Source organism: Podarcis liolepis (genome assembly GCF_965112155.1).
Source record: "Podarcis liolepis genome assembly, chromosome: 2".
Taxonomy (NCBI): domain Eukaryota; kingdom Metazoa; phylum Chordata; class Lepidosauria; order Squamata; family Lacertidae; genus Podarcis; species Podarcis liolepis.
Genome location: NC_139555.1, coordinates 118,352,068 through 118,364,584, shown reverse-complemented (window position 1 = coordinate 118,364,584; position 12,517 = coordinate 118,352,068). Strand labels below are relative to the sequence as shown.

Below are 12,517 nucleotides of genomic sequence, written 5' to 3'. Positions count from 1 at the left end.
CTCCCGTCTTCCACTGCCTCCTGCAGTTTGGTCAAACTCATGTTAGTAGCTTCGAGAACACTGTCCAACCACTGTCCAACCATCTTGTCCTCTGTCGTCCCCTTCTTCTTGTGCCCTCCATCTTTCCCAACATCAGGGTCTTTTCCAGGGACTCTTCTCTTCTCATGAGATGGCCAAAGTACTGGAGCCTCAGCTTCAGGATCTGTCCTTCCAGTGAGCACTCAGGGCTGATTTCCTTCAGAATGGAGAGGTTTGATCTTCTTGCAGTCCATGGGACTCTCAAGAGTCTCCTCCAGCACCATAATTCAAAAGCATCCATTCTTCGGAGATCAGCTTTCTTTGTGGTCCAGCTCTCGCTTCCATAAGGATCCTAGACAGATAGATGTAAAACCTAGGATGGAAACGCCGAATGCAGACGTTTCAATACTCAGCATCTCCATAGGGCTGAAAGCGCCACCCCGCCTGAAACCCAGGACAGCACTGCCAGTCAGTGCAGACGTCCTGATCTGACTCGGAAGAAGGCAGGTTCCTCTGCTGCTCCGGCTCCCAGTGAAACACTTCCAAGGGAGGACAGCTCCTCCCCGATTTTTTTTTACACGGCAATCTGCCCTTTCCCCGCGATTCCCACCCATTTGGCTCCAGCCTTGCTGCAGCTGAGCCGAAGGAAGCCAGCCTGCTCTCAGAATTATAGAACTGTAGAAAGGGACCCCCGAGGGTCATCTAGTCCGACCCCATTGCTCCCACTTCTGTACTGCGGGGGGCTGGACTAGATGACCCCTGGGGATCCCTCCCAAGCCTTACGATTCTCTGATTCTGCGCAAGAGGCCCCTTCGCGACGTCCCTCCCAGCCATGGGGGGGGGGGATGACGTTTCCCGGAGCAAGAGCTCAAAAGGGGTTAAACCAACCGAGTTTTCCTTCCTAGAAAAGACAGCAGAGAGAGGGAGGGGGGGAGAGATGAGGATTTATGGGGCTGGGGGAGCAGGCAAAGGGTCTTTTCCTGTCGTGGGTGGAGGGGGGGCCTGGGAAGATCTTTTTTCCCTGCAAGAAGAAGACAGTGTGTGCACCATGGAAGGGTGAGCATGGAGGGGCTGCAGGGAGAGGGGGCGGAGGAAGAAAGGGGCACCCCCATAGCTCCCCCCCTCCCCACCCTTTGGATCCTGGCACAGCAGGATCCTTTCCACTCAGCTCCGTCTAGATCTGGAAAAGGAGGCAGGACCCCTCTATGGAAGGAAGGAAATATATGGGTACAGATGCAGATCTATACATACCTAGGTAAAGTGGGTCATCTAGCATTGTATTGTCAACACTGGCTGGCAGCAGCTCTCCAGGGTTTCCGGCAGGGGGAATTCCCATTCATTGTCAACATTCAGGAGATAGATAGATAGATAGATAGATAGATAGATAGATAGATAGATAGATGATAGATAGAGCCTCTTGAATATGGTATGCAGTGCTTTTATTCTTTAAAAATGCTAAGGGATAATCTCATTTTGACTCCAGAAAATCACCATTTTATAGTTCAAATCAGGAAAAATACAGTAAATGGACAAAAGTACATAGATTCACAAAATGTTTAGGGGTATGCCTGCATCCCCCCAGAAAAAAGCACTCTGTGTGTGTGTGTGTGTACACCAAACGTTCCTGTTCACCCAGGCATTTGATGGCTAAAAAAAGATGCTGCTCCTCACAGCCTTGAAATTATTATCATTCATATATATATATATATATATATATATATATATATATTTATATTCCGTGAGGGTGGCTCACATGTGACTCTTTAAAAGTATTTTAGGTATGCTTAGGTTGGTTTCTTTAGATGCTCAAAACGTTTTAATAATAATAATAATAATAATAATATCTTTATTATTGATTGTTATCTTGGATTGTTTGCTCCTGTTTGTGGCCCCGGGCTCCTCTGAGAGGAAAGGCGGAAATTTACTACATACAAAGAAGAAAAATGGCCAGGGACCACGACATTTTCACTGGCGTATGGTTGCAAAGGCTTTGTGGACACTGTTTATCCCCCCCCAAAAAAAAAAAATTCTGGGAATGTAGTTGCATAGCTACAGTTCCCAGCACTCCTAAGAAACTACAGTTCCCAAGATGCTTGAGGGGAAGACATGTGCTTTAAATGTATGGTGTGGACTTAGTCTCTCCCTTATTAATAGGTGATAGTATTAAAACTACAAAAGAGTAAAAACAAATGCAGATTTTTTTCAGTATAACTTGCATGCAGTTACCATTTTTTTAGCATACGCAAGTGGCTGCAATATTAGAGCTCTCTGTTCTCTTGTGAATTCATTTTCTCTTTTGTTTCTACCCTTTTCATTCTCTAGGCTGCCTATCGATTTGTTCTAGAATTGTCCGTAACATGCCCTTACGTCTGTGAAGACCCTCGAGAATGAAAATGGGGAATCAGGACACCACAGGCGACACGTTGCAGGAGGCGCCAGGGAGAAAAGGGAAGAGCACAGGTTTCCTCCAGGATGGGAGCATCAAGGAACTCTTGCATAGGTTTCCAGGAGGGCAAGTGAAGCAGGAGCCAGGCGAGGAGCCGACAGAAGCCCCATGGCAGGAGCTCCTGAAGAAAATGGAGTTGCCTCGGTCCGAGTGGGAGAAGCCACAGTTTCCCGAGGAGCCATGGGACGACGCGAAGTCTTTCCTGGCCTCTTTCGAACGAGTGGCCAAAACCTGCCGGTGGCCCAGGGAAGAGTGGGCGGCCCGAATCCTGCCAGCCCTCGCAGGAGATGCTGAGCAGGACTTCAGTGGGCTGGAAGGCAAAGACAAAGAGGATTATGGGAAAGTGAAGGCGGCCATCTTGAGAGCGGAGGCCAAGAACAGGGAAGAGCAACGTCAACGTTTCAGATGCTTCTGCTACCAGGAGGCCGAGGGGCCCAGAGGGACGTACCTACGACTCCGGGGACTTTGCTACGGGTGGCTGAAGGTGGAGAGGCGCACCAAGGAGCAGATCCTGGAGCTGCTGATCCTGGAGCAGTTCCTGGCCATCCTGCCACCCGAGATGCAGAGCTGGGTCAAAGAACAAGTTCCAGAGGCTTGTCCCCAGGCGGTGTCGCTCGCAGAGGATTTCCTGCTGAGGCCAGGAGAGGCCAAGGGGCAGGAGAAACAGGTGACTCCCATGGGTTGCAATGTTTGTGTGCGGCATAGAGCTATTTTTAAAATATTTCTTACTACTACATTACTACTGCCATAGTCGAAGGCAGTATGTTTCTGAATACCAGTTGCTTGAAGCCAAAAATCATGCTTGTGGGCTTTGCTTGGGGTTGTCTGGCTAGCCACTGTGATAACAGGATAGAGTCAAAGAACCACAGAATTTTAGAGCTGGAAGTGACTACAGTGGTACCTCAGGTTAAGTTCTTAATTCGTTCCGGAGGTCCGTTCTTAACCTGAAACGGTTCTTAACCTGAAGCACTTTAGCTAATGGGGCCTCCTGCTGCCGCCACGCGGCCAGAGCACTATTTCTGTTCTCATCCTGAAGCAAAGTTCTTAACCTGAAGCACTATTTCTGGGTTAGCGGAGTCTGTAACCTGAAGCGTATGTAACCTGAAACGTATGTGTCAGGGGCTCAGGAACAGAGGCACAGGGGAGAGAGGAAATGGAGAGCGAAGGGGAAGGATCTGAGGGCAGCGTAGGGGAGTATGACAGTGGCCCGAGAGATTCCATGAGCTTCTCCAGCGAATCAGAAGGGGGGTCCCAGGGGGGACACACCAGAAACAAGGGGCCAGCGGGGACTCCCAAAGCAGCAGCGGGAGATCAGGACCAGCTTCCCCACCAGAGCATAGTGGGGGGGAAGAGTCCCATGTGTCAGGGCCAGCGTCTCCTCCAGCAGGGAGAGAAGATGAGTCAGGGCTGACCACGCCTCTATCGGAGAGTGGGGGAACGGAGGGGAGGTCAGGTCCAGCTAGCCTCCCCGAAGGGGGAAGCAGTGACAGGAGCAGTGTAACGGTCAGGAGGAAGGTTGCCGGCTGGGCGCGCGCACCAAGTTCGAATGTACAGGCGCGTGGGACAGCAGAAAACCCGGATTGGGAACCAGGTCCTAAAGCCCGCCGGAGGCAGGGGGAAGACTCAGGGGACTCAGCGTCAGAAGAGTCTAGGAAGGGCAAGACCCCAGCTGACAGGCGAAACCAGAGGAGGAAAGAGCAAAGGAAGAGGTGGAGCAAGGCTAGAGTCTTAAACTGGTGTCTGGGGGGAGGAGACTCAGACGGAGCTTCAGCGGTCTAGAGTTTCAGACGTAGAGCTGCACGCTGCGGCTGTGAAAGCGAAACTGAACTTCAATAAAGACTTTTGTATATAACAACGAACTGGCGTTGGTCCTTTGTGAGCTGGGACCTCGGGCAGCTCTGACAGTATGTAACCCGAGGTACCACTGTACACGGGTCATCTAGTCCAGACCCCTGAAATACAGGAATCGTATGCCCGATGTGAGGACTCGAACCCACAACCCTGGGATTAAGAGTCTCATGCTCTACTGACTGAGCTATTTAAGGATGATGGACCAGAGGGGTTACTGACATCCTGAAATTATTCAGAAGGGTTTCTTAGTTACGTTTAATTGCATTGCCCCAAGGTCATCCAGTGAACTTCGTCACTGAGTGACGATTTGAACTCTGGTCCTAGTCCAACACTCTAACCCAGTGTTTTCCAAACTTGAGTCTCCAGCTGTTTTTGGACTACAATTCCCATCGTTCCTTCCCACTGGTCTTGCTAGCTAGGGACGATGGGAGTTGTAGTCCAAAAACAGCTGGAGCCCCAAGTTTGGAAAACACCGCCAAGCAACGATGGCTTTGACCCTTAGGTGAATTTCCTTTTTCATCGATATGGAGCCCCATGGCTTGAAATATCTGTTTTGATTGACAGGAATCTCTGAAGATGGTTGAGTCTCCTCACTCAGGCTGGAAAATGCCACAGTGGTCGGAGGAGCCCGCGCCATGGGATGACATGAAGGCCTTCCTGGCCTCCTTTGAGCAAGTGGCCCAAGTCTGCCGGTGGCCCCCGGAAGAATGGGCAGCCCGGCTCCTGCCTGTCTTCAGAGGAGAAGCCGAGAGGACCTTTAGCAGCCTGGAGGCCGGAGACAAAGGGGATTATGGGAAGGTGAAGGCAGCCATTTTGCAACAGGACGCCATCAGGAGGGAGAAGAACCGCCAACACTTCAGGCACTTCTGCTACCAGGAGGCCAAGGGGCCGAGAGGGGCTTACTGTAGACTCCAGAAACTTTGTAGAGGGTGGCTGGCAGTCGAAGGGCACACCAAGGAGCAGATCCTGGATCTACTGATCCTGGAGCAGTTCCTGACCATCCTGCCGCCGGAGATGCAGAGCTGGGTCAGGGGACAGGACCCAGAGACCTGCTCCCAGGCGGTGGCCCTGGCCGAGGAGTTCCTGCAGATGCAGCAAGAGTCCAAGACAGAGGAGAAACAGGTGAAACTATTTCCCTATGTGTGGCACAGGGCCAGGGATGTGAAGGAGAGAGAAGTATAGCTTGAGGTTGTTGATGGACTGCACCTTGTGCCTCGTTTTCCTTGGCTGTTATAATAGGAGTAGTAATAATAATAATAATTTATACCCCGCCCATCTGGATGGGCTTCCCCAGCCACTCTGGGCGGCTTCCAACAAAATTTTAAAATACCGTAATACATCAAACATTAAAAGTTTCCCTAAACAGGGCTGCCTTCAGATGTCTTCTAAAAATCTGATAGTTGTTGTTCTCTTTGACATCTGGTGGGAGGGCGTTCCACAGGGCGGGCGCCACCACCAAGAAGGCCTCTGCCTGGTTCCCTGTAACTTGGCTTCTCGCAGTGAGGGAACCACCAGAAGGCCCTCGGAGCTGGACCTCAGTGTCTGGGCAGAACGATGGCGGTGGATACGCTCCTTCAGGTATACTGGGCCTTAGAGGCCATTTAGGGCTTTAAAGGTCAGCATCAACACTTTGAATTTTGCTTGGAAACGTACAGGGAGTCAATGTAGGTCTTTCAAGACCGGTGTTATGTGGTCTTGGCAGCCACTCCCAGTCACCAGTCTAGCTGCCGCATTCTGGATTAGTTGTAGTTTCCGAGTCACCTTCAAAGGTAGCCCCACGTAGAGCGCATTGCAGTAGTCCAAGCGGGAGATAACCAGAGCATGCACCACTCTGGTGAGGCAGTCCATGGGCAGATAGGGTCTCAGCCTGCGTCCCAGATGGAGCTGGTAAACAGCTGCCCTGGACACAGAATTGACCTGCGCCTCCATAGACAGGTGTGAGTCCAAAATGACTCCCAGGCTGCCCACCTGGTCCTTCAGGGGCACAGTTACCCCATTCAGGACCAGGGAGTCCTCCACACCCGCCCACCTCCTGTCCCCCAAAAACAGTACTTCTGTCTTGTCAGGATTCAACATCAATCTGTTAGCCGCCATCCCTGAAGGCCAAACTAGATCCAACATTTCTTGTGGAAGCACCCGACGTTTTTTGCAGAAGCACCCAAGTCTGAAAGGATTTCTCTTGCTCTTACTCTTAAGAATAAATAAGAATAGAAAAAAAAATATTATAAATTAGTTTGGAGTTGCTATTTAACGCCAGTCAGATTAAATCAAATAAACAAGGAATATTCGGTTTTATGTTGGAGGGGATGCCAGGAAACCGGGAATTACATTCACATGTGGTGGGGGTGTAAATATGTAAAAAAAAAATTGCCAAAGGGTGTTTAAGGAGATAACAGAAATCACTGGGTTAAAGCTGACCGAAAGTCCTGAGGTAGCATTATCATCAATTTGCGATGGGGTGGAAGGTTTGCAGGCTATGAAGTACTTGCTCACAAATTTATTGACAGCTGCACAAGTTATGATAGGCAGGAAGTGGAAGGGGCAAGCAGAATATAAAATGGAAGAATGGGATATAGCTATTAATGATAAATGAACACGTGCCATTAAGCTAAGATGGGGAATATGCAGGAGAAATGATTTTGAGGAGATGTGGAAGGTGTTTGTAGAATTTGTGCTCTTAAAATGGAAAGGGGTCAAACCATTGCAAGAGGTGTTGAAATTTTGAGAGGCTGGATAGTTACAATGGAATGGTCTCAGGGGTGCAGTGCACATTTTTATTCTTATTTATTTAAGATTATTACTTTGTCAAAATAAAATATAATAATTCAAAATTAAAAACGGGCTCCATAAGGTAAAAAAAAGATTGCTCTATACTGTTCCAGGTGGCGTTGGAGGAGGAGGAGGAGGAAGATGCAGATTTCTCGGATGTAGGGCAGTCTCCTTGGGACTCCGAAGAGGGGCACCTGTGTGTGGTAATCAAGCAGGAAGTGGAGGATGGAGAGGCCAGTCCGTGTGGTGAGGAGACATAAGCCTTTCTTTGAGCTCAAGTCCGTGCCTGGGTTAAGCTCAGCTGAGGCTCCTCCATACTCCCAGGCCTCCCTTAGGTATCTGCTTGGCCACTGAGAACACGAAGCTGAATTATGATGGGCCTCTGGTCTGATCCAGCAGCCCTTTTCTAACATCCTTTTCCCGTTGCCAGTTCTGAATGGCTAAGATTCAACTGCCCATATAGAATATCCCATGATTATTCTTATTATTACTATTATTGTTATTATTACTATTATTATTAGAGTCTGAGGGTGTTAGCACTATGAATAGGGCTCCATTTTCTGATCACAGCACACAAGAGGGTCTGTAGGGAGAGAGGTGGTCTAGTCAATGTTATTCTTTCAAGAATAGTGGGAAAGTATACAACAACAACAACAATTTATTATTTATACTCCACCCATCTGGCTTGGTTTCCCCAGCCACTCCCAACAGAATATTAAAAACACGATAAAACATCAAACATTAAAAACTTCCCTAAACAGGGTTGCCTTCAGATGTCTTCTAAAAGTCAGATAGTTCTTTATCTCCTTGACATCTGATGGGAGGGTGTTCCACAGGGCGGGTGCCACCACCGAGAAGGCCCTCTGCCTGGTTCCTTGTGGCTTCACTTTTCACAGTGAGGGAACCGCCAGAAGGCCCTCGGTGCTGGATCTCAGTGTCCGGACTGAATGATTTTATTTCTACTATATATTTTATTTCTGCTATATATTTTGGAAAGTTGTTTATCCTCTACCGATCTGGACACATTTGGATATCACAGCCAAATTTTGCACAAAATTCCTACAAGGACAGAGCAGGGTGTTGTGCATGGACGCCATCTTGAATCAAGGTGTCGGGCTGAACTTTTCAAAACGGCACCTTTTGCATTCCTGAGCAATGCCGGGTACACATGCTTCTAGTAAAGAAAAATAAAATAAGATTCAACTGCCAATCCAGTCAGCCTGTGTTACATGGAATTGGGGGAGCACCATCTTTTCCTCGTCTGCACTTCTCTGCCCACTTATCTGGGAGTAAGTCCTACTGAACGCAACAGGTCTGAGTAGACATGTACAAGACTGCACCCTTAATTTGGTTTTAGGCACTACTTGAATACTCTCAGCTTTTTATTCCATTGTTGTTGTTTCTCGGGCTGTGCGCACACCATACATTTAAAACTCGTTTCCCCCCTCTCCAAATCATCCTGGGAACTGTAGTTTATATCTCTCGCAGAGCTGCAATGCCCAGCACCCTTCACAAACTACACTTCCTGTGTGCTTCACTGTATTTCATGTTTTACCACTGCTTTCTGCCTTGAGCTCTCTTGGCAGAAGAAAAGATGAGATACAAAAGTTTTAAATTAATAAAATGAAGGCATTTCTCTTCCTCCAAAGAAGACTGGGCTGTGAGAAGAATCGTGGTGGATGAAGGCCTCAAGGTGAAAGGCAGCCTGAGGTGTTCTCCAGGAGAATTTCAAGAGCTGGCTGAGAGTTGTTTATTTGTTTAGATATTTCTAAAAGCAATGATACCGCTTAGCAGAATAAAAATATCTAAGCAGGTTATGTAGGGATCTCCATTGTTGTGTTTACTGGGCACACGGCACCTTCGAGCCGCCGCTCACCCCGCCACCCTCTTCCCCACTTCCTACCAGGCTGGGAAAAGAGATTTAAACTTCTTCACCCATCCCTGTGCCATGTCCCATTTGATATTTTCACGACTGCAAGCCAAACTGGTGGGTTCAGGGGGCAGGTTAGGCCCCTCTGCTGAGCATGACCCACCTCTGGTTCCAGCCAATAAAAGTTGGTAAGGGTGGGAAATTTGTGGCCTTCGAGAAATGGTTGGGCTTTGCCTCCCATCAACCCAGTATAGCCAAAAGGGAACTAATGGGTCTAATAACTGTTCCATGTAACCAGTACTTCCATTGGGTAAGAGTTCTCTCTTTCTCCCACCAGTAGATATGTGCAAGACTGAAAATGAGGAGGAACCAAGCGAAGCGTCTGTGGAAAGATTTGAGGATGCCGGGAATACGTGCCCTGTGTGTGGGAAAAACTTCAGCTGCAAATCGGACCTTAACAGACATCAGAGAACCCACACAGGAGAGAAACCATTTCGATGCTTTGAGTGCGGGAAGAGCTTCAGTCGGGGCGACTACCTTATTTTGCACCAAAGGCTTCACAGAGGGGAGAAACCCTATAAGTGCTCAGAGTGCGGGAAGGGCTTCTATCGGAGCACACACCTTATTTCACATAAGAGAATCCACCTAGCGGAGAAGCTGTATAAATGCTCCGGCTGCAGCAAGAGCTTCTGTGACCAGTCCAGACTTATGCAACATAAGAGGACGCAGCACTCAAGCGAGAGGCCGTATAAATGTTCAGAGTGCGGAAAGAGCTTCATTCGGAAAGCACACCTTACTAGACATCAAAGAATCCACACAGGCAAGGTACTATACAAATGCTTAGAGTGTGACAGGAGCTTCAGTTGTAGCAAGCATCTTATTTCACACCAAAGAATCCACACTGGAGAGAAGCCGCATAAATGCCCAGCGTGTGGGAAGAGCTTTAATTTCAGCGGGAACCTTACTTCACACCTGAGAATGCATACAGGAGAGAAACCATTTGAATGCTCCGAGTGCGGGAAGACTTTCAGTCGGAGTGCCCACCTCACCTTACATCAGAGAACCCACACGGGGGAGAAGCCATACAGCTGCTTGGAGTGCGGAAAGAGCTTCAGTCAGAGCAGCAACCTTACTTCCCACCAGAGAATCCACACAGGGGAGAAGCCTTATAAATGCTCAGTGTGTGACAAGAGCTTTGGCCGGGGTGACTCTCTTATTTCCCATCAAAAAACCCACGTGGCAGAAACCATATAAATGCCCAGAGTGTGGAAAGAGCTTTTTGCCAAAAGCACGCACCTTATTTCACACAAGAAAATTCACAGACGAGGGAGGAACCGCAGGAAAAATGCTGTGCCGTCAACGCTTGGAACTGGGAAACGGCTTTGGCAAAAAGACAACTCTTGCTACGCCACAGAGAATGCACAACTCTGAAAACCACCTGCTTGTTCTCATTTGCTCCACTGAAACATACATAGTGAATAAAATTAGAAAAGGTTTATCAACGGATATAACCTTTATTATAGTGTTGAGCAGAGCTTTCCAGACTTTTCACGTTGGTGACACACTTTTTAGACATGAATCCTTTCGTGACACAGTAATTCAGTTTTGCTAGCAAACTGGAGGTTAAATTAGCCCCTTTCCAGTCCCGGGAGACGTGTGGGGAACGTTTGTGCAACACAACTACACACCACAGCTGACTCACTGAAATATCGCAACACACAGTTTGGAAAGCTCTGGTACAGAGAGAGACAGGACTAGTTTTTGCCTTTCCCAAGGTCTCTTGGAAGCCAAAGAGACACTATATTGCGGCCTAAAGTGATTTGAATTGGGTCATCTGAAATCCTTAGTTGGGGGCCAAGCCTTCAGTTGACTGTCCAAACTAGATTTGGGCCTTCTGTCCTGGAAACTGAGAACACTGTCATGGAACAAAGAGGCATATCTACAGTTACTGAGGGTAGGGTGGGCGGGGACCAATATTACAAAGTTCACGTATCTTTGTGAAAGAGCTTCGCAAGTACGGCACATTAAACAGGTTTTAACGAAGTACGATTAGCCTTGTTCTTGTTGATAGCTGTTAGTGTGGTGATCTGAAGAGTCTACAAGTTTGGGAGGCTCATAAAGGTGAGCTCCCATTGCTCTGTCCCAGCTCCTGCCAAGCTAGCAGTTTGAAAGCACACCAGTGCAAGCAGATAAATAGGTACCACTGCAGCGGGAAGTAAATGGCATTTTCATGTACTCTGGTTTCTGTCTCGGTGTTCTATTAAGCCAGAAGCAGTTTAGTCCTGCTGGCCACATGACCCAGAAAGCTGTCTGTGGACAAACGCCGGCTCCCTCAGCCTGAAAGCGAGATGAGCACCACAACCCCATAGTCGCCTTTGACTGGACTTAACCATCCAGGGGTCCTTTACCTTTACGAATCCTTGGAATATCGAGGTAGGAAAAGACTCCTGGAGAGAATTTATCTAGAGCCACAATCTCTCATAACATTGTCCTTGATGAGCCTGGAGAACTCGAAAGCTTCGTTATGTTTCGTGACATTTTTGGTTGGTCCTAATAAAAAAGTTGCGCTCAGCTGTGGATTTTGGAGTTTTCTCCCAAACAGAAATTATTTCTCTTACCTTCATTCCTACATTTTCACTCCCCACCACCACCCAAGATCCCGTTTCTGTCTTGGTGTTGTCTGGTAACATCTGGTGAGCAACAATTCGCTGTCCCTGACTTAAAAGAGTGGCATAGGATGTGTTGTGGAATACCTCTGATGAGACCCTGGGGAGCAGCTGCCAGTCAGAGTTGGCATCACTAGGCTAGATGGAGCAATGGTCTGGCTCTGTGTAAGGCAGTGGCAGATGTAACACGCCATATGTACCATCCGTTTAAATTCTGTTTGTCAGCGTGCCACTCGAACTCAGGAGTTAATAATGATAGCAATGCTATAAGCAGAAATAAAGGAGACAGAAAGGGCAGGAAAATCAGTTCGAAAGGTTGTAGGACTAACTTAGGCACACTAATTCCAATGGGTCTACTCTTAAGTAGAAGTTAATAGGCTGCCACCCAGTACAGTTGCCAACTTTTTTGGGCTGGAGACTGCCCCAGTGCCATTGACATTTTAGGCATTGGCTGCATACCTTTAAAACACCATGATATGGATTTTTTAAAAGAAACATTTTTTTATTTCCATTTTTAAAACAATATTATGATACATTCTCATCGGACCTCCCCCCCCCCCCCCCGGTTTCCAATTTTCCCGTTTTCCAATCCATTTTATCTCATTTTTTACCTTAACTCACATTATTTGTGTTGCAACAATCCCACTAACATTTTTAAGTACAGTGGTGCCTCGCAAGACGAAAATAATCCGTCCCGCGAGTCTCTTCGTCTAGCGGTTTTTTCGTCTTGCGAAGCAACCCTATTAGCGGATTAGTGCTATTAGCGGTTTAGCGACTATTAAAGGCTTAGCGGCTAAAAGGCTATTAGCGGCTTAGAAAAGGGGGGGGGCGAAAAAAATCGCAAGACTCGCAAGACGTTTTCGTCTTGCGAAGCAAGCCCATAGGGAAATTCATCTT

General features: G+C 47.9%; 1 protein-coding gene across 4 annotated transcripts; it reads left to right on the top strand.

Annotated features, from left to right (window-relative positions):
• Window positions 1-898: 898 nt before the first annotated feature.
• LOC310701186 (uncharacterized protein) lies at window positions 899-11,525 on the top strand. Of its 4 annotated transcripts, none has more exons than XM_083491641.1 (6): window positions 922-1,074; window positions 2,341-3,131; window positions 4,880-5,437; window positions 7,198-7,330; window positions 8,737-8,829; window positions 9,292-11,525. In XM_083491641.1, the coding sequence occupies exons 2-6, from the start codon at window positions 2,406-2,408 to the stop codon at window positions 10,206-10,208; spliced, it is 2,427 nt and encodes an 808-aa protein (XP_083347767.1). In that variant the 5' UTR covers window positions 922-1,074; window positions 2,341-2,405; the 3' UTR covers window positions 10,209-11,525. The 4 variants fall into 4 exon arrangements, with proteins under 4 accessions (XP_083347768.1, XP_083347767.1, XP_083347769.1 ...); XM_083491640.1 differs by having other exon boundaries at window positions 986-1,074; window positions 8,734-8,829; XM_083491642.1 differs by lacking the exon at window positions 8,737-8,829 and having other exon boundaries at window positions 899-1,074.
• The last annotated feature ends 992 nt before the right edge of the window (window positions 11,526-12,517 follow it).

Bases quoted from the DNA above. Each gene is read 5' to 3' on its own strand.
- LOC310701186 (XM_083491640.1), top strand. From the start codon at position 2,406: ATGAAAATGGGGAATCAGGACACCACAGGCGACACGTTGCAGGAGGCG. The intron at 7,331-8,733 runs GTGAGGAGACAT...CTTCCTCCAAAG, and splicing joins TGGAGAGGCCAGTCCGTGTG to AAGACTGGGCTGTGAGAAGA. The intron at 8,830-9,291 runs GTTGTTTATTTG...TTCTCCCACCAG, and splicing joins ATTTCAAGAGCTGGCTGAGA to TAGATATGTGCAAGACTGAA.